General features: G+C 37.4%; 1 protein-coding gene and 12 non-coding genes across 13 annotated transcripts in view; 1 reads left to right on the top strand and 12 right to left on the bottom strand.

Moving 5' to 3' along the window:
• LOC134846899 (dynein axonemal heavy chain 1-like) overlaps positions 1-20,294 on the top strand; it is a 513,436-nt gene that overhangs the window by 485,696 nt on the left and 7,446 nt on the right. The window contains exons 48-59 of the mRNA XM_063864314.1: positions 3,449-3,608; positions 4,002-4,180; positions 4,443-4,603; positions 5,064-5,289; positions 5,572-5,743; positions 7,365-7,509; positions 8,017-8,261; positions 8,704-8,834; positions 9,046-9,220; positions 16,982-17,129; positions 17,417-17,558; positions 17,790-17,969. Of these exons, the coding sequence (XP_063720384.1) occupies positions 3,449-3,608; positions 4,002-4,180; positions 4,443-4,603; positions 5,064-5,289; positions 5,572-5,743; positions 7,365-7,509; positions 8,017-8,261; positions 8,704-8,834; positions 9,046-9,220; positions 16,982-17,129; positions 17,417-17,558; positions 17,790-17,969 (2,064 nt within the window). The remainder of the gene's footprint in view (positions 1-3,448; positions 3,609-4,001; positions 4,181-4,442; positions 4,604-5,063; positions 5,290-5,571; positions 5,744-7,364; positions 7,510-8,016; positions 8,262-8,703; positions 8,835-9,045; positions 9,221-16,981; positions 17,130-17,416; positions 17,559-17,789; positions 17,970-20,294) is intronic.
• Trnay-gua (transfer RNA tyrosine (anticodon GUA)) lies at positions 394-476 on the bottom strand. Its single transcript is given in 2 exon segments — positions 394-429; positions 440-476. It is a non-coding gene; the product is annotated as a tRNA-Tyr (tRNA).
• Trnay-gua (transfer RNA tyrosine (anticodon GUA)) lies at positions 763-845 on the bottom strand. Its single transcript is given in 2 exon segments — positions 763-798; positions 809-845. It is a non-coding gene; the product is annotated as a tRNA-Tyr (tRNA).
• On the bottom strand, positions 1,671-1,753 carry Trnay-gua (transfer RNA tyrosine (anticodon GUA)). Its single transcript is given in 2 exon segments — positions 1,671-1,706; positions 1,717-1,753. It is a non-coding gene; the product is annotated as a tRNA-Tyr (tRNA).
• On the bottom strand, positions 2,735-2,817 carry Trnay-gua (transfer RNA tyrosine (anticodon GUA)). Its single transcript is given in 2 exon segments — positions 2,735-2,770; positions 2,781-2,817. It is a non-coding gene; the product is annotated as a tRNA-Tyr (tRNA).
• Positions 9,549-9,632, bottom strand: Trnay-gua (transfer RNA tyrosine (anticodon GUA)). The gene is given in 2 exon segments: positions 9,549-9,584; positions 9,596-9,632. It is a non-coding gene; the product is annotated as a tRNA-Tyr (tRNA).
• Trnay-gua (transfer RNA tyrosine (anticodon GUA)) lies at positions 10,010-10,093 on the bottom strand. Its single transcript is given in 2 exon segments — positions 10,010-10,045; positions 10,057-10,093. It is a non-coding gene; the product is annotated as a tRNA-Tyr (tRNA).
• Positions 11,383-11,467, bottom strand: Trnas-aga (transfer RNA serine (anticodon AGA)). The gene is given in 2 exon segments: positions 11,383-11,418; positions 11,431-11,467. It is a non-coding gene; the product is annotated as a tRNA-Ser (tRNA).
• Trnay-gua (transfer RNA tyrosine (anticodon GUA)) lies at positions 11,843-11,926 on the bottom strand. Its single transcript is given in 2 exon segments — positions 11,843-11,878; positions 11,890-11,926. It is a non-coding gene; the product is annotated as a tRNA-Tyr (tRNA).
• On the bottom strand, positions 13,227-13,310 carry Trnay-gua (transfer RNA tyrosine (anticodon GUA)). Its single transcript is given in 2 exon segments — positions 13,227-13,262; positions 13,274-13,310. It is a non-coding gene; the product is annotated as a tRNA-Tyr (tRNA).
• On the bottom strand, positions 14,154-14,237 carry Trnay-gua (transfer RNA tyrosine (anticodon GUA)). The gene is given in 2 exon segments: positions 14,154-14,189; positions 14,201-14,237. It is a non-coding gene; the product is annotated as a tRNA-Tyr (tRNA).
• Trnay-gua (transfer RNA tyrosine (anticodon GUA)) lies at positions 15,540-15,623 on the bottom strand. Its single transcript is given in 2 exon segments — positions 15,540-15,575; positions 15,587-15,623. It is a non-coding gene; the product is annotated as a tRNA-Tyr (tRNA).
• Trnay-gua (transfer RNA tyrosine (anticodon GUA)) lies at positions 16,466-16,549 on the bottom strand. Its single transcript is given in 2 exon segments — positions 16,466-16,501; positions 16,513-16,549. It is a non-coding gene; the product is annotated as a tRNA-Tyr (tRNA).

Here is a 20,294-nt window from a genome sequence, read left to right as displayed (position 1 = left end):
ACAGAAATTTTGATGAAGGTTTTTCAGGATTCGTTAAGAAAAAAATGTTTTTTTTTGCTCTTACTGATCCTCTGTTCAAACTAATAGTGAAAATTGTTCTGGATTTTCAAAAAACAGTCTTCTAAAAAGTTCGTTAGTTTTTGTTTCGAAGAAAAACTTTCTGTCTAAAATTTTCGAGATAAACTGCAGCAATTTTCTATGGAATCCTCTCCGAGCCCTCAGTTTTTAGGTAATAGCACTAATTGCGGTCCTCTGCTCTTTTAAAAAAAAGGTATATATCAACAATTGTTTGCCAATAATTGCCGTTAGATTGTTTTCTGGCGGTTTTTGTCGCCTTATCGTCTACGGGTCCAAAAGGGTCTCTTATTGCTTTTTTTCAGAGAATTCATGCCATCCGCCGACCCGGACTCGAACCAGGGACCTAAGGATATTATCTTTTCTACAGTCCTCCGCTCTACCAACTGAGCTAGCGGCCGTTGTCTGTATGTCAGCCCTTCTGATTTGTTCTCCGGCGATTGTTTGATCTTTTTTCATCTGAAAACCTTGACTGCGACATGAAGAAAACAGACAGAAATTTTTATTAATGTTTTTCATGGTTAAATGGGAAAAATTTGTTTTTTTTTGCGCTTTATAATCATATAGCCAAACTAATGGCAAACATTTGATTGCATATACAAAATTATCTTCTATTTTTTTCCTTAATTTCAATTTCGAAATGTAAAGCAATTTCCGGCAATTGTTATCAAACAATAAATGATGTCATCCGCCGACACGGACTCGAACCAGGGATCTAAGGATATCAGTTTTTCTACAGTCCTCCGCTCTACCAACTGAGCTATCGCCGGATGTCTGCGGTTCAGCCGCTTAGATTTTTCTCCGGCGATTGTTTGATCTTTTTTCATCTGAAAACATTGATTACAACGTGAAGAAAACAGCTAGAAAGTTTCATCCAATTTTTTCATGATTCAATGGTAAAAATTTGTTTTTTTTTGCTCTTTATAATCATATAGTCAAACTAATGGCAAACATTTGACTGCATGTTCAAAATTATCTTCTACATTTTTCCCTTACTTTCAATTTTGAAATGTAAAGCAACTTCCGGCAATTCTTATCAAACAATAAATGATGTCATCCGCCGACCCGGACTCGTGCCATGGACCTAAGGATATCAGTTTTTCTACAGTCCTCCGCTCTACCAGCTGAGCTATCGGCGGATGTGCTTTCCGGTGGTTGTTCGATCATTTTCTATCTAAAAATTTTGTAACGAGGTGAATAAAACAGACAGAAATTTTGATGAAGGTTTTTCATGATTCGTTAGGAAAAAAATGTTTTTTTTTTGCTCTTACTGGTCCTCTGTTCCAACTAATAGTGAAAATTGTTCTGGATCTTCAACAAATAGTCTTCTGAAAGGTTCGTTAGTTTTTGTTTCGAAGAAAAACTTTGTCTAAAATTTTCGAGATAAACTGCAGCAATTTTCTATGGAATCCTCTCCGAGCCCTCAGTTTTTAGGTAATAGCAGTAATTGCGGTCCTCGGCTCTTTTAAAAAAGGTATATATCAACAATTGTTTGCCAATAATTGCCGTTAGATTGTTTTCTGGTGGTTTTTGTCGCCTTATCGTCTACGGGTCCAAAAGGGTCTCTTATTGCTTTTTTCAGAGAATTCATGCCATCCGCCGACCCGGACTCAAACCAGGGACCTAAGGATATCATCTTTTCTACAGTCCTCCGCTTTACCAACTGAGCTATCGGCGGTTGTCTGTGTGTCAGCCGCTTTGATTTGCTCTCCGGCGATTGTTTGATCTTTTTTCATCTGAAAACCTTGACTACGACATGAAGAAAACAGACAGAAAATTTTATTAATGTTTTTCATGATTCAATGGAAAAAATTTGATTTTTTTTGCTCTTTATGATCATATAGTCAAACTAGTGGCAATCATTTGATTGCATATGCAAAATTATCTTCTACATTCTTCCCTTAGTTTCAAATTTGAGAAGTAAAGCAATTTCCTGCAACTGTTATAAAACAATAAGTGATTTCATCCGCCAACCCGGACTCGAACCAGGGACTCAAGGATATCAGTTTTTCTACAGTCCTCCGCTCTTTCAACTGAACTATCGGCGGATGTGTTCTCTGGCGATTGTTTGATCATCTTTCATCTAAAAACATTGTTTACGAGGTGAATAAAAAAACAGACAGAAACTTTGATAAGGGTTTTTCATGATACGTTAAATAAAAAACTTTTTGTTTTTTTTGCTCTTTTTGATCATTTGTTCAAACTAATAGTGAAAATTGTTCTGGATCTTCAAAAAATAACCTTCTAAAAAGGACGTTAAATTTGTTTCGAAGAAAACTTTTTCATGCCATCCGCCGAACCGGACTCGAACAAGGGACCTAAGGGTATCATCTTTTCTACAGTCCTCCGCTCTACCAACTGAGCTATCGGTGGTTGTCAGTTGGTCAGCTGCTTTGATTTTTTCTCCAGTGTTGTTTGATCATTTGTCATTTAAAACCTTGAATACGAGGAAAAGAAAACATAAAGAAAGTTTCATAAAAGTTTTTCATGATTCAATGAAAAATTTTTTTGCTCTTTTCTATCATCTAGTCAAACTAATGGCAAAGTTTTAATTGAATTTTCAAACTAAATTCTTACAATGTTAGATTTTCCGACATAATTTCAATTTTGAAAAGTAAAGCAATTTCCGGCAATTGTTATCAAACAATAAGTGATGTCATCCGCCGACCCGGACTCGAACCAGGGACCTAAGGATATCAGCTTTTCTACAGTGCTCCGCTCTACCAACTGAGCTATCGGCGGTTGTCTGTTAGTCAGCTGCTTCGATTTTTTGTCCAGTCTTGTTTGATCAGTTGTCATTTAAAACCTTGACTAAGAGGAAAAGAAAACAGACAGAAAGATTCATAAAAGTTTTTCATGATTCAAAGAAAAAAAAAATTGTTTTTTTTTGCTCTTTTTGATCATCTGTAAAGGACAGGGGGCGGTCGCAGTATCTAGTCCACATAGTAGGGAGACCGCAAACTGATTATAATAGCAAACGTTCTAGGAAGGCTGATCAAATTGTCATGTTGAATTTTTATTTTTAGTCTATTTGAAAACTGAAAGTTTTGATTTTGTGGTATCAATTCACAGTTTTTCTAAGAAGACATTAATTTCTACTCCTGTGGAACAATTCTAATTTCTCGCTCTGGAACAAATCTTGTAAATTTTTTCAACCTATTCAAATTTTATATTATTATAACATTACTTTGGCTCTGTGAATACTATTCGATTCGTCAACGGCTGTTTATTTAAAAAATATTAGGTAATATTTCTCACCGGTATATGGTTAATAACTGCTATTTTAGATGGTATTTAAAATTTAAAATAACTGGTACTCATAGTGAATTAGGTAATATGTCTAACTGGGGATTAATTGTTTTTTCTTCTCCAGGTGCCGCATACTGATGACTTGGGTCTGATTGAGACCATGAGCGACCCAGTGAAGATCCGGTCGTGGCAGATTGCTGGACTGCCCAAGGACCAGCTGTCCACTGAGAACGGAGTGATCGTACAGTACTCCAACAGGTGGAGCCTCTTCATCGATCCACAAGGTCAGTTTGAGAGCGTCTTCAGGACAGATTTAAAAAAAAGTCACCGACCTATAAATGGTCAAAGCTGTAGTCGTCAAGTTCCAAGTTCATTCAACAATAGTAGTCAAAAATCTAACAAAACTATGATATGCTCCTAAAAGCTATAAAAAATCAAATCTTTCTAGAAAATGAATGAAAGTTTATCTCATTTGGCTAGAAAAAATTATAATTTGCTCAAGAATTTTAATTGACCTCGAGTTTTCGTTGGTTTTAAGTTCGGCAATTCAAAGACTAATTTTGTGTTACAAGCATTTTAATTTAGTGTTACATGCCAGAACGTAGAAAACCATTTGATTGAGTATTTCTGGCGTACCAATGATTTAATTTTTAACGTTTGGTTTGAACAAATTTTAGGCCAAGCCAATAAATGGATCAAGGCACTGGAGAAAGACGCCGGCATAGATGTATTCAAACTGTCGGACAAGGACTTCCTCAGAAGTCTGGAGAACTCGATCCGGTTTGGCAAACCCTGTCTGATGGAGAATGTTCTAGAAGAACTTGACCCCGCCCTGGAACCCATTTTGCTCAAACAGGTATTTAGATATTTTCTTCTTAAATTATTAATGGGTCGATTAGACTGAAAAGCTATTTTTTCTAGCCTTTAGAAAGTTTGAGAAGTAGGATTTAAACAATTTTTTAATGATTTTTTTGTCGTGGAAATATATTTGGGATGGTCTTCCTCATTTACACAGTGTCGGTCTACGTGATTTTTTTTTTGTTTTTTATGAGTTCATGTTCGAAGTATATGACCGACAAACAAATTTACTTGTTTTCTTGTTTGTTTGTTTGCGTTAGACGTTCAAGCAGCAGGGCTCGTTGGTGATCCGACTGGGAGATGCTGTGATTCCCTACCACGAGGACTTCCGCTTCTACATCACCTCCAAACTGCCCAACCCCCACTACACCCCAGAGATATCCACCAAGGTCACCCTCGTCAACTTCACCCTGTCGCCCAGGTAAACCCATATTAGGATATTCTTACAAAATAAGGTTAAGGTTAAGTGCTGATTGTCGGTTAGGTTGTCCCACTTGTTTTTTCGTCTTGAGCTGTTTCTTTGAGTTATGCGCAATTCAAATAAGTAACTAAAGTGTATGTGTTTTTGTTGAATTCAAATCAGTGCCTCTCGAAAAATTAATTTATCCTTTTGTATTATTTCATGGTGTTCATTTTTGGAGATTGCTTGACGTTTCTTATAATACATTGTTCTGACGTCCGTTCGAGGTTGGTTTTTGTGATCCAGAACAGAATTTTATACAAAATTATTCCTTCAAAAGAATCGAAAAAAAAAAATATTTTTCGAGAACTTTCCGTACGTCACTTTTAATACAATGGTCATTTCTCTCGATAATATCAGAGATTACAAAGTGACACCGTGAAATAAATAACGTAGGCTCAATTTGTAACTTATTTTCCAGTGGTCTGGAGGACCAGTTGCTAGCCCGTGTGGTGGCTGAAGAGAGACCGGATCTGGAGGATGCGAAGAACCAGCTGATAGTGAGCAATGCGAAGATGAAGGCTGAGCTGAAGGAGATAGAGGATAAGATCCTGGAGAGACTCAGTGCCTCCGAGGGAAACCCGGTGGACGATGTGGACCTCATCAAAACCCTGGAGGCATCCAAAGTCAAGTCCAAGGAGATCAAGGTCAGCTATAGCTCAAGATAGTGTTTGTGAGTGACCTCATAATGCAAATTGCTTACAATAGCGTTGCAGGTGGTCAAATTATGATTCGCTTTTGTCTGGATCTTTTCTCTTAAGATTTGAGCTTAGGATCATAGAAGTAGAATCTATGGTTTGCCCTTCTGGTCTTCTTTCATAGTAGAATGAGTCCCGAATCAACTGATCGATTGTAGCGAATTGAACAGCTCGCTCGTATTTAGTTTTCCCTGCAAATATAATGGCTTAAATGTTGTGACTTGTGAGTAGGACAAAGTGGTGGTGGCTGAGAAGACGGAGAAGGACATAGATGAGACGAGGAGTCTCTACATCCCAGTGTCAGTCAGGACTCAAATCCTCTTCTTCTGCACCACTGACCTGGCCAATGTCGACCCCATGTACCAGTACTCTCTAGAGTGGTTCATCAATCTATTCCTAAACGGTAAGCTAATCTGGATATTCCATCAGATGATCATTTTATGCTCGGTTTTTTTGGGCTTTTACAACGAGATTGTTAATGTTAAGCCTTTGAGCTCGTGACAGATTTCTCTGAAAATTTCTCATCCATAGTACTTCGTGTTTTTCTATATATAAATCGTCATCACATCATCATCAATGTTGTTTTATGCATTAGGTCAAATGTGCTGGATCGTAATTTCAGTGATATCGGTCACAATTTGCATCGTAAATTGTCCGTCACATTGTTTAAATTCCTGAGCTCTCAAGGTGAGCTTAGATTTTCCCAATTAGTAAAAAAAAATGGTTCCTCAGTTCTCAAACTAAACGTTCCTAAATTAGCTCTAGCTCTGAAGGTGAGCTTATATTTGCAAAAAAAACGGTCATTCAGAAAAATAACTTTTCTGGCTCTAAAGTTGAGCTCAGATTGATGGAGGCTAAAAGTTTATAACTATTGAAAACAAGGCTAAAACGGGGACTGGTAATTTCTGAAAGCAGTCCCAGAAAACTCTGAACAGCTTGAGTAGACGCTTGGTAGCTGGATAGAGGCCGACTTCCGAAATATGCTTCCTGGACGAACTTTTTCTGGCCCTATGAAAATGCATGTTATAGCATCTGGCTGGTCTTCGGTACGCCTTGTTTAGACGATGTACCCAATCTTACTTCTTTTCCGACTTACAAGTGCCATTATTGTGACCGTGATGCCATAACATCAATAACGGTTTTCTAAAAACTTATTTGTCATTGTTTCTAGCGAGAGCATAAGGGGCTGTTGCTTGTCGTTCAAATTATTTGTATCAGCCATTACTATACGACAACGCACACCACTATCAAGCACATCTGTAACTGCTTGATTGAAGCACATTTTCACACTAGCAATATTGCGAGCTTAGTGTATTAGTATGAACATACTTTTTTTCTAACTAACTTGCAAACAAAAGTGCTCAATTAGGTGGCACTTTTGCTATAATCATGATCTCTAGCATGGGAAATTTCATACCGTCTGTTCTCTGCTTTATTTTTGGCTAGTGTTGTTAATATGTACCCGGACGTAGACGATTTGGAAAGACGTGAGACTCTTAGTCTTGAGGTCGCTGATTCGAATCTGTCGCATAGCAAAAGTTTTTGTAATTTAAGGCTTATTTCTAATTTTTCTTGTTTCAGTTTATAGAGCTGCTTTTTTTGTCGTTTTGTCGCTAGTTTTGCGAAGCGCAGCTTCGCCTTTGTTTTGAAATTTGCCCTCTGTGTCAAGAGGTTGCTATCACATCGTTCAGAAAAACACCAAAAACTAAGGATAAACCTTATTTGGGCTTTGATTTTACCCAACTTTCTATTAATAAACGTCTTTTCGGGTGATTTTTGTAACAGCTTCGGTTTAACGTTAATTGTCAGTGTCTCAAAAAGTAGCACTACGACCAGTTTTTGCTATTTTCAAATTATAATCATTGACAATCTCGGTTCCTTTTTTTCCGAAATGAAGTTAATGTAACGTTTTCAAGATACATCTAATTGCCACTATGGAACGTTTGTCTTCTTGCCGTGTTTCTGTTGACTCCACCCCCCTCAAATGATGTTTTTGACTGAAAAATTCTGTTTTGTTTTGTTAGGCATTGCGAATGCGGAGAGGGCGGAGACGGTGAGTCAGCGGATAGAGAACATCAACAACTACTTCACCTACAACCTCTACATCAATGTGTGCAGGAGTCTCTTCGAGAAACACAAACTCATGTTCGCCTTCCTTCTCGCCATCAGGTCAGTCTCTCTCAAATTATAGTAGCAAACTTTCTTTGTCAATAATCGACAACAACTACATACTAATTTTACTCGTCAGCATTAAGATACGCTTGGGTTTTTAAGCGCTCATAAAAAAATGTCCGCTAAAATTGTCTGCCACCGGAAGAGGTTGTTTGTCTCGTCCATCAAATTTAGCCCGAAAATTTTTAACTCGCTGTGCCAATCTTGAAAATGTTTTAAAAGTGCCTTTATGAGGATTGTACTTGAAGTTGACCCTTAGCCTTTGCGAGTGTTAATCCTTACCTTTCTACATCTTCATCTTTTAAAGATTGGCCAAACCTGCTTACTCCTTCGCGGTTTAATCAATCACACCATGGTAAGGATAATCTTTTTGTGGACTCGTGAAACACCTGGTGACTTTCAATTGCTGGCAGTTAATTTCCTCGTGGTGGATGAATCTTTTTTCAAATTTTTCGTTTTTTTTTCAAACCCAAGAGTCATTTGATGACCTGTCGAATGTCGTAGAATCATGATGAACGATGGACTCATTGACCCCGAGGAGTGGCGCTTCTTCATCTCGGGAGGTACGAAGAGGGGGGCCGAACTGCCCAACCCCTCCCCCGACTGGCTCTCAGACAGAGGATGGGGAGACTGCATCACCCTCTCTGCACTTCCCGCATTCCAGGAGATAACTGTTGATTTCAAAGACCACCTGGACGGATACAAGGCTATTTTTGACAGCAACGAACCCCACAGGGAACCACTCCCAGGTAATGATTTATAAAAAATTGAATTGGAGTCCCATTTCACGAGGTTTTCACGTCCCATTTCACGACGTTCCAGTTCTTGCAGTTTTCTCTTTCAGATTTTTTTTGTGTAGTTATAAGAGGACTTGGGCTTTGTTTTTTTGGTAATTGCTTTTTCAATTTGATTTTTGAAGTGAAGCTCTTTATTTACAACTAGGAGCTCATTAATAACTTATCATTCGATATGAACCCAAAAATGACTAATTAGAAATCCAGAAGCTACCAATCGAAGCAAAATGACATGTAATGTTTTTTCTTTTGTGGGAGCAATTGTGTATGAGTAATTTAATGTAAATCATTTTTTCCCAAGATTCCAGAAACGTTAAAAAACACGAATAGACAAAAAACTTGTTACTTTCCGACGCAGTTTTTGGCTACAACTGATCATTTTTTTATTTGTTTGCAGGCAAGTGGAATGACCAATTGAGCATGTTCCAGAAGCTAGTGGTGCTCAAATGTCTCCGGGCAGACATGGTCACTAACGCCATGCAGGACTTCGTGGCCGCCAATCTCGGACAGAAGTTCATAGAGCCACAGGTACATATTGTGTGGACTCCAAAAATAGTATTCAATATACAAACGCGTTATCTTGATCTGCATTTGAATCCAATTTTGACCAATAACGTGATTGAATGTGAAAAATAATAATTATGATATCTGGACATACTTCCTCGCCCTATATTTTTGGATCGTTCAAACCCTGTTTACCACCCTGTATCATTTTGTTTTTGTTTGTTTGTTTGATTAGACGACTGATCTGAGTCTGGTGTACAAGGACTCCTCCCCAACCACGCCCCTGATCTTCGTGCTGTCCACCGGCACTGACCCGGCGGCCGATCTGAACAAGTTCGCAGAGGAGATGAGGATGGCCAAGAAGTTCAACTCCATCTCCCTCGGACAGGGACAGGGCCCGGTGGCAGAAGGTACGTGTATACGTAAAAACGAAGGGACGATGATAAACTTATAATGTACTAGCGTTCTTGGTAAATATCATTGAAGATCAGCGAATCTGGAAGTTCATTGAAACAAAAAACCTTTGAGGTAAAAAAAAAAATCATTTTTTTTATGGATTGCAAGGAAAAAAATCTATTTGAACTATACATACTGTTTTCTGATTCAATAAAGAGCTCAAACGTCAGAAGTATTGCCATGAATTTGGCATTCGCCAGTAAAATGCAGATTAATTCCGCTTGTCTTCAATCGCGAATCAGAGTTTTTTTGTAGTGAAGTTTGAAATGTAAAAACAAGTTCTCAGCCGACGCGGACTCGAACCACGGACCTAAGGATTTCATGCACTTCTACAGTCCTCCGCTCTACCAATTGAGCTATCGGCGGATGCATCATATTGCTGTATAAAATCTCAACTCGTCGGCCAATTTTTTTGTTGTGATAGAAACAATTATTCGGATGCTTATAAAAACTAGAGAGCCAGTTAGTTACAACGGATGTTTTATGCAAAAAAGGCCGATTTTTTTTGAAGTCCTTTTGAAACAGCTTTTGATTTTTTTCTTATTTTGTTCACTTGATATGTTTTTTTAACTGAATACGGCGTGATAACCTTGACGGCATGTTCATTCACAGCTTATTTGGTTTCCTGGCGCTGTAAAACCAACGTTTAAATCAGAAATTTACTTTTATATGAAGTGTACAAAATCATCTGATTATTACAGCTTCATCTCATTGTTGCTGATGTATAAAATATCAAAAAGTTCTCCGCCGACCCGGACTCGAACCAGTGACCTAAGGATCACATGCACTTCTACAGTCCTCCGCTCTACCAACTGAGCTATCGGCAGATGAATATACTTGCTGTATAAAATGTCAACTCGTCGACCAATTTTTTTGTTGTGATAGAAATAATTATGCGGATGCCTATAAAAACTAGAGAGCCAGTTAGTTACAACGGATATTTTATGCAAAAAAGGCCGATTTTTTTGAAGTTCCTTCGAAACAGCTTTTGATTTTTTCCTATTTTGTTCAATTGATGAGTTTTTAACTGAATACGGCATGATAACCTTGACGGCATGTTCATTCACAGCTTATTTGGTTTCCTGGCACTGTAAAATCAACGTTTAAATGAGAAATTTCTTTTTATATGAAGTGTACAAAATCATCTGATTAGTACAGCTTCATCTCATTGTTGCTGATGTATAAAATGTCAACACGTTCTCCGCGGACTCGAACCAGGGACCTAAGGATTACATGCTCTTCTACAGTCCTCCGCTCTACCAACTGAGCTATCGGCGGAAGAATACAATTGCTGTATAAAATCTCACCTCGTCGGCCAATTTTTTTGTCGTGATAGAAATAATTATGCGGATGCCTATAAAAACTAGAGAGCCAGTTAGTTACAACGGATATTTTATGCAAAAAAGGCCGATTTTTTTGAAGTTCCTTCAGAAGAGCTTTTGATTTTTTTCCTATTTTGTTCAATTGATGAGTTTTTAACTGAATACGGCATGATAACTTTGACGGCATGTTCATTCACAGCTTATTTGGTTTCCTGGCACTGTAAAATCAACGTTTAAATGAGAAATTTCTTTTTGTATGAAGTGTACAAAATCATCTGATTAGTACAGCTTCATCTCATTGTTGCTGATGTATAAAATGTCAACACGTTCTCCGCGGACCCGGACTCGAACCAGGGACCTTAGGATTACATGCACTTCTACAGTCCTCCGCTCTACCAAATCAGCTATCGGCGAATGAATAAACTTGCAGTATAAAATCTCAACTCGTCGGCCAATTTGTTTGTTGTAATAGAAATAATTATTCGGATGCCTATAAAAAATAGAGAGCCAGTTAGTATACAACATATATTTTGTACAAAAAAGGCCGATATTAATTTTTGAAGTTCCTTCGAAACAGCTTTTGATTTTTTTCTTATTTTGTTCTCTTGATAAATTTTTAACTAAATGCGGCATGATGACCTTGACGGCATGTTTATTCACAGCTTCTTTGGTTTCCTGGCGCTGTAAAACCAACGTTAAAAATCAGAAGTTTGTTTTTATATGAAGTCTACAAAATCGTCTGATTTGTACAGCTTCATCTCATTGCTGCTGAAGTATAAAATCTCAAAAATTTCTCCGCCGAACCGTACTCGAACCAGGGACCTAAGGATTATATGTACTACTTCTAGTCCTCCGCTCTACCAACTGAGCTATCGGCGGAATCATAAACTTGCTGTATAAAATCACAACTCGTCGGCCATTTTTTCTCTTGTGATAGAAATAATTATTCGGATGCCTATAAAAACTAGAGAGCCAGTTAGTTATAACGGATATATTATGCAAAAAAGGCCGATTTTTTTGAAGTTCCTTCGAAACAGCGTTTGGTTTTTTTCTTAATTTGTTCTATTGATGAGTTTTTACCTGAATACGGCATGATAACCTTGACGGCATGTTTATTCACAGCTTCTTTGGTTTCCTGGCGCTGTAAAACCAACGTTAAAAATCAGAAGTTTGTTTTTATATGAAGTGTACAAAATCATCTGATTAGTACAGCTTCATCTCATTGTTGCTTGTGTATAAAATGTCAAAAAGTTCTACGCCGCCCCGGACTCGAACCAGGGACCTAAGGATTACATGCACTTCTACAGTCCTCCGCTCTACCAACTGAGCTATCGGCGGATACATAAACTTGCTGTATAAAATCTCAACTCGTCGGCCATTTTTTCTGTTGTGATAGAAATAATTATTCGGATGCCTATAAAAACTAGAGAGCCAGTTAGTTACAACGGATATTTTATGCAAAAAAGGCCGATTTTTTTGAAGTTCCTTCGAAACAGCTTTTGATTTTTTTCTTCTTATTTTGTTCTCTTGATAAATTTTTAACTAAATGCGGCATGATGACCTTGACGGCATGTTTATTCACAGCCTTTTTGGTTTCCTGGTGCTGTAAAACCAACGTTAAAATCAGAAGTTTGTTTTTATATGAAGTGTACAAAATCATCTGATTAGTACAGCTTCATCTCATTGTTGCTGGTGTATAAAATGTCAAAAAGTTCTCAACCGACCCGGACGCGAACCAGGGAGCTAAGGAATACATGCACTTCCACAGTCATTCGCTCTACCAACTGAGCTATCGGCGGATGAATAACGTTGCTATATAAAATGTCAAATCGTCGGCCAATGTTTTTGTTGTGATAGAAATAATTATACGGATGTCTATAAAAACTAGAGAGCCAGTTATTTACAACGGATCTTTTATGCAAAAAGGCCGATTTTTTTTGAAGTTCCTTCAAAATAGCTTTTGATTTTTTCCTATGTTGTTCACTTGATGAGTTTTTAACTGAATACGGCATGATAATCTTGACGGCATGTTCATTCACAGCTTTTTTGGTTTCCTGTGGCGCTGTAAAACCAATGTTTAAATCAGAAGTTTGTTTTCATATGAAGTGTACAAAATCATCTGATTTGTACAGCTTTATCTCATTGTTGCTGATGTATAGAATTTCAAAAAGTTCTCCGCCGACCCGGACTCGAACCAGGGAACTAAGGGTTACTTGCACTTCTACAGTCCTCCGCTCTACCAAATCAGCTATCGGCGAATGAATACACTTGCAATATAAAATCTCAACTCGTCGGCCTATTTGTTTGTTGTAATAGAAATAATTAATAAAATGCCTATAAAAAAGAGAGCCAGTTAGTATACAACATATATTTTATACAAAAAAAGGCCGATATTAATTTTTGAAGTTCCTTCGAAACAGCTTTTGATTTTTTTCTTCTTATTTTGTTCTCTTGATAAGTTTTTAACTAAATGCGGCATGATGACCTTGACGGCATGTTTGTTCACAGCTTCTTTGGTTTCCTGGCGCTGTAAAACCAACGTTAAAATCAAAAGTTGTTTTTATATGAAGTCTACAAAATCGTCTGATTTGTACAGCTTCATCTCATTGCTGCTGAAGTATAAAATCTCAAAAATTGCTCCGCCGACCCGGACTCGAACCAGGGACCTAAGGATTACATGCACTTCTACAGTCCTCCGCTCCACCAACTTAGCTATCGGCGGATAGATAAACTTGCTGTATAAAATCTCAACTCGTCGGCCATTTTTTCTGTTGTGATAGAAATAATTATGCGGATGCCTATAAAAACTAGAAAGCCAGTTAGTTACAACGGATATTTTATGCAAAAAAGGCTGATTTTTTTTTGAAGTTCCTTCGAAACAGCTTTTGTTTTTTTTCTTACTTTGTTCTTTGATGAGTTTTTAACTGAATACGGCATGATAACCTTGACGGCATGTTCATTCATAGCTTTTTTGGTTTCCTGTGGCGCTGTAAAACAAACGTTTAAATCAGAAGTTTGTTTTTATATGAAGTCTACAAAATCGTCTGATTTGTACAGCTTCATCTCATTGCTGCTGAAGTATAAAATCTCAAAAATTTCTCCGCCGACCCGGACTCGAACCAGGGACCTAAGGGTTACTTGCACTTCTACAATCCTCCGCTCTACCAAATCAGCTATCGGCGAATGAATACACTTGCAATATAAAATCTCAACTCGTCGGCCTATTTGTTTGTTGTAATAGAAATAATTATTAAAATGCCAAAAAAAATAGAGAGCCAGTTAGTATACAACATATATTTTATGCAAAAAAGGCCGATATTAATTTTTGAAGTTCCTTCGAAACAGCTTTTGATTTTTTTCTTCCTATTTTGTTCTCTTGATAAATTTTTAACTAAATGCGGCATGATGACCTTGACGGCATGTTTATTCACAGCTTCTTTGGTTTCCTGGCGCTGTAAAACCAACGTTAAAAATCAGAAGTTTGTTTTTATATGAAGTCTACAAAATCGTCTGATTTGTACAGCTTCATCTCATTGCTGCTGAAGTATAAAATCTCAAAAATTTCTCCGCCGACCCGGACTTGAACCAGGGACCTAAGGATTACATGCACTTCTACAGTCCTCCGCTCCACCAACTTAGCTATCGGCGGATAGATAAACTTGCTGTATAAAATCTCAACTCGTCGGCCATTTTTTCTGCTGTGATAGAAATAATTATTCGGATGCCTATAAAAACTAGAAAGCCAGTTAGTTACAACGGATATTTTATGCAAAAAGGCCGATTTTTTTTTGAAGTTCCTTCGAAACAGCTTTTGGTTTTTTTCTTACTTTGTTCTTTGATGAGTTTTTAACTGAATACGGCATGATAACCTTGACGGCATGTTCATTCACAGCTTTTTTGGTTTCCTGTGGCGCTGTAAAACCAACGTTTAAATCAGAAGTTTGTTTTTATATGAAGTGTACAAAATCATCTGATTTGTACAGCTTTATCTCATTGTTGCTGATGTATAGAATTTCAAAAAGTTCTCCGCCGACCCGGACTCGAACCAGGGACCTAAGGGTTACTTGCACTTCTACAATCCTCCGCTCTACCAAATCAGCTATCGACGAATGAATACACTTGCAATATAAAATCTCAACTCGTCGGCCTATTTGTTTGTTGTAATAGAAATAATTATTAAAATGCCAAAAAAAATAGAGAGCCAGTTAGTATACAACATATATTTTATGCAAAAAAGGCCGATATTAATTTTTGAAGTTCCTTCGAAACAGCTTTTGATTTTTTTCTTCCTATTTTGTTCTCTTGATAAATTTTTAACTAAATGCGGCATGATGACCTTTACGGCATGTTTATTCACAACTTCTTTGGTTTCCTGGCGCTGTAAAACCAACGTTAAAATCAGAAGTTTGTTTTTATATGAAGTGTACAAAATCATCTGATTAGTACAGCTTCATCTCAATGTTGCTGGTGTATGAAATGTCAAAAAGTTCTCAACCGACCCGGACGCGAACCAGGGAGCTAAGGATTACGTGCACTTCTACAATCATACGCTCTATCAACTGAGCTATCGGCGGATGAATAACGTTGCTGTATAAAATGTCAAATCGTCGGCCAATGTTTTTGTTGTGATAGAAATAATTATTCGGATGTCTATAAAAACTAGAGAGCCAGATAGTTACAACGGATATTTTATGCAAAAAGGCCGATTTTTTTTGAAGTTCCTTCGAAACAGCTTTTGATTTTTTTCCTATGTTGTTCACTTGATGAGTTTTTAACTGAATACGGCATGATAATCTTGACGGCATGTTCAATCACAGCTTTTTTGGTTTCCTGTGGCGCTGTAAAACCAACGTTTAAAATCAGAAGTTTGTTTTCATATGAAGTGTACAAAATCATCTGATTTGTACAGCTTTATCTCATTGTTGCTGAGGTATAAAATGTCAAAAAGTTCTCCGCCGACCCGGACTCGAACCAGGGACCTAAGGATTACTTGCACTTCTACAGTCCTCCGCTCTACCAACTGAGCTATCGGCGGATGCATAAACTTGCTGTATAAAATCTCAACTCGTCGGCCAATTTTTTGTTGTGATAGAAATAATTATTCGGATGCCTATAAAAACTAGAGAGCCAGTTAGTATACAACATATATTTTATGCAAAAAAGGCCGATATTAATTTTTGAAGTTCCTTCGAAACAGCTTTTGATTTTTTTCTTCCTATTTTGTTCTCTTGATAAATTTTTAACTAAATGCGGCATGATGACCTTGACGGCATGTTTATTCACAACTTCTTTGGTTTCCTGGCGCTGTAAAACCAACGTTAAAATCAGAAGTTTGTTTTTATATGAAGTGTACAAAATCATCTGATTAGTACAGCTTCATCTCAATGTTGCTGGTGTATGAAATGTCAAAAAGTTCTCAACCGACCCGGACGCGAACCAGGGAGCTAAGGATTACGTGCACTTCTACAGTCATACGCTCTATCAACTGAGCTATCGGCGGATGAATAACGTTGCTGTATAAAATGTCAAATCGTCGGCCAATGTTTTTGTTGTGATAGAAATAATTATTCGGATGTCTATAAAAACTAGAGAGCCAGATAGTTACAACGGATATTTTATGCAAAAAGGCCGATTTTTTTTGAAGTTCCTTCGAAACAGCTTTTGATTTTTTTCCTATGTTGTTCACTTGATGAGTTTTTAACTGAATACGGCATGATAATCTTGACGGCATGTTCAATCACAGCTTTTTTGGTTTCCTGTGGCGCTGTAAAACCAACGTTTAAAATCAGAAGTTTGTTTTCATATGAAGTGTACAAAATCATCTGATTTGTACAGCTTTATCTCATTGTTGCTGAGGTATAAAATGTCAAAAAGTTCTCCGACGACCCGGACTCGAACCAGGGACCTAAGGATTACTTGCACTTCTACAGTCCTCCGCTCTACCAACTGAGCTATCGGCGGATGCATAAACTTGCTGTATAAAATCTCAACTCGTCGGCCAATTTTTTTTGTTGTGATAGAAATAATTATTCGGATGCCTATAAAAACTTGAGAGTCAGTTAGTTACAGCGGATATTTTATGCAAAAAGGCCGATTTTTTTTGAAGTTTCTTCGAAACAGCTTTTGATTTTTTTCTTATTTTGTTCACTTGATGAGTTTTTAACTGAATACGGCATGATGACCTTGACCGCATGTTCATTTACAGCTAATTTGATTTCCTGGCGCTGTGAAACCAACGTTTAAATCAGTATTTTTATTATATGAGGTGTACAAAACCATCTGATTAGTACAGCTCCATCTCAATGTTTCTGATGTATTAAATGTCACCAAAAATCTGGTTAGCTCATACATTTATGTCTATAAAAAACTTTCAACGTCCTCACTTGCTTCCAGGTCTGGCGAGGAGTGCGATAGAGCGGGGTAGATGGGTGTTCTTCCAGAACTGTCATCTGGCGCCCTCGTGGATGCCCTCTCTGGAGAGGATGATCGAGCAGATAGACCCGGACAAGGTCCACAGGGACTTCCGACTGTGGCTGACCAGGTCAGATCATCAATTTTTGCAATTACAGATATTTCACTAGTTAATAACTGTCTGAAGACAGGTAAATGTGCTCTTGTGTATGTCGAGAGCATAATGCGAGTCGTAATCCTTTATCGAGAAAACCGCCCCTAGTCAATCAAAGAGGGTTAATTTGCAAAATTCTTACAAGATTACCGACCTCTTTCAAGATCCTTGCGAGAAACGTCATCTTTCGAGATTTGTAATTGTGATGGACATAGATCCACATAATTTGTTTTTTTTTTTCAAGTTGTGTTGTTTTTGTGTAGCATGCCGAGTCCGAAGTTCCCAGTGGCGGTGCTGCAGAACAGCTCCAAAATGACAGTTGAGCCCCCAAAAGGCATCAAGGCCAACCTGCTCAAGTCCTATCTCTCCCTCAACGACGACCTCCTCAACTCCACCGAGGAAAAGGTCAGTCCCATTACACGGGCATGTCATTACAACTCAATTGCCGTTGGATTCAGGCTTATTTAATTTGGAACCCAATTAATGTAAATCATTATTATAACCGGATTCCAGGCTTATATCGAATGCGAACCAATAATGAGTACTTCGACGCCTCAAATATCTTTACTAGACATCAGTCGCTCAGTTTCCCGACTTTTCCTGCTTGCTCATATCTAAAATGTGCTTAATGTTCAGACTCACGAGTTCAAATCACTCGTGTTCTCACTCTGCCTGTTCCACGGGGCACTACTGGAGAGGAGGAAGTTTGGACCCCTGGGATTCAACATCCCCTATGAGTACACTGACGGAGATCTCAGGATCTGTCTCTCCCAGTTGAAGATGTTCCTCATGGAGTACCCTATCATTCCATATAAGGCAAGTGACACCTTCCTCGGTCATCGTTTCACGTTCATAGCTCATTTTTTTTACCAAGGTAATTTTTTTCGAGTTACTATCAACTATCAAATTGAGTCTAATCCAATTTAAAATGAAACATTTAAAGATGAGTTGATACAATTTATATAATTTGCCAAATTTTAATTTTGTATAAAATCAATTGATTAAGGTGGAGCTCACCTCCTAATCTTTTGAGGAAAGAAGAAGAAAGAATTTATTTTTCATTGTTAATGGTAAATTTGCATATAAAGAGAATTTAAATATGAACCACCAGAAACAGTGAGGGGACAGTTCACGAACCCAATTTGGTTACACAGCACTGCCCGTCTTTATCAAATGAAAGACAAATTTGTGATCTTCAAAGACAAGAAAAAATATATAAATCTGAAAACATAAAAGAAGAAATTGGAAAAAAAAACTCAAGTTTGAATAAACATACAGCAGCAGATTTAAGGCATTGTCTAGACAGGTTAATGACATAAGGTCCAAGCTCTGTATCAGTATTTAAAGTGATTGTTCAATCGTAGTCGGTATAAAACCAAATTAAAGAAGAAGCTAGTTCAAATTCATCACTCATAATTTCTGAAACTCGCTAGTCGTAGGCACCCCTATTCGGTTTCAAAAACAAAATTTCAGCTTGTTCCCTTTACGGTTACTGCTTCTACTAACTGTGTTCCATCCCTTGAAGCCTCTCTAACATCAGCAGGGCTGATTGGGGGCTAAACAGTCAGTAGACATCCAACTGAGCCCATGCGACAGTAACCAGCGAACAAGCGTGGCCTTCAAAACGCCTAAGACGCATTGAAAACCATATACATATATACTTAGAAAAAACTTCAAACAAGCAGGCACTCCACATCTGTCATCGTCCAGCTTTATCCTTGCATCCACAAAAAAAATTGTCAACAAAAAACACATTTGATTAGCTCTTCATTGCTTAATATAAACAAATCCCGAATTTCGTGGGCAATGCGTTGAATATCTGACTTTGAAACTTGATCAAAAATTTTGGAATTAGAGAATTTTTTCTAAGTATATTAAAGAGCTTAGCTCCTCTGTAACTAATTGAAGCTCTTTGAATTTTGCTATTGAAATTAGGAATTTTCATTAGATTAAGATTTGACCTTCTGGTCATATACGACGGTTTATCAAATACAAAAAGTTCGTTTTAAAAATTTCAGAGTGTAGTCCTGCTAATGATCGGAAAACGAATTTGAGGAGTTCATGCACATGCAGCTCGTGAACTGTTAAAAATTTTTCATCATTAAAAACTTATCGAATGCTTTCATGTTTTCTTTTGAAAAAAATAAATCGAATATTTTTTTTGGATTAAAAAAAAAAGGGTAAAAGGTTTGTGTAGGAAGCGCAACCATACACTAATATTCCATACTGCAAAATGGGCTTAATATTAGAGTCATAATAATCAATCATAACAGTTTCGGGAACATAATGACGCACTTTCAAAACAATGCCACATTGTTTTGTAAGCTTCGATAGTATGAAATGAATGTGAGAATTAAATGATAATTTAGCATCTACATAAACACCAAGATATGCATGACCCTTAAATTTTTAATGGAATGCTATTAATAAACAATTGCTGGTTGGAAGCACTGTTAAGAGATACACTAATTTGTACCGTTTCGTCCATATTTAGAGATAATTTATTCAAAAATAACCATTTATTTATAGCTTCTAAGTCTTGATTGAAGCTCTCAACCGAGCAGTTAGTCCAGTGACGTTTGTGTCGTTGGCAAATAGAAAAAATGTTTACAGACTGTTGGAAGGTCGTTTATATATATATATAAGAAACAGCAGAGGCCCCAAAATGGATTCCTGTGGGACACCACATTCAAGATTTTGCCAAGTTGATCGCGTTTCACCAATTTGGACAAGTTGTTCGCGGTTATTCAAGTAACTTTTAAACCGAAGTAGACTTTTCGCACTGACACCCATACATTTCTAACTTATAAAAAAGAATTTCGTGATCCAGTGTGTCAAAAGCGTTTTTTAAATCAAGAAAAACTGTTCTGTTTGGTAATTTAGTTTTATCTAAGCGACATTTCTCTCTTACTTCGGCAATAGCATCAACAGTACTGTGTTTTTTTTTCGGAAACTGAACTGTTTGATATAAATTAGTGAGTTTGCTTCAAGATAGCTATACACTCGGTTGTACATTGCACGTTCAGATACCTTACTCCAGGTTACAAGAATTGATATTGGCCGATAGTTACTGACATCCAATTTCGATCCTGCTTTGTATAAAGGATATACTACCGCTTGAGTCAGAGCGGTAGGAAAACA

This window comes from Symsagittifera roscoffensis, chromosome 5 (genome assembly GCF_963678635.1).
Source record: "Symsagittifera roscoffensis chromosome 5, txSymRosc1.1, whole genome shotgun sequence".
Taxonomy (NCBI): Eukaryota; Metazoa; Xenacoelomorpha; order Acoela; family Convolutidae; genus Symsagittifera; species Symsagittifera roscoffensis.
The sequence above is the reverse complement of the archived record's forward strand: the minus strand, read 5'-3'. Positions and strand labels throughout refer to the sequence as shown.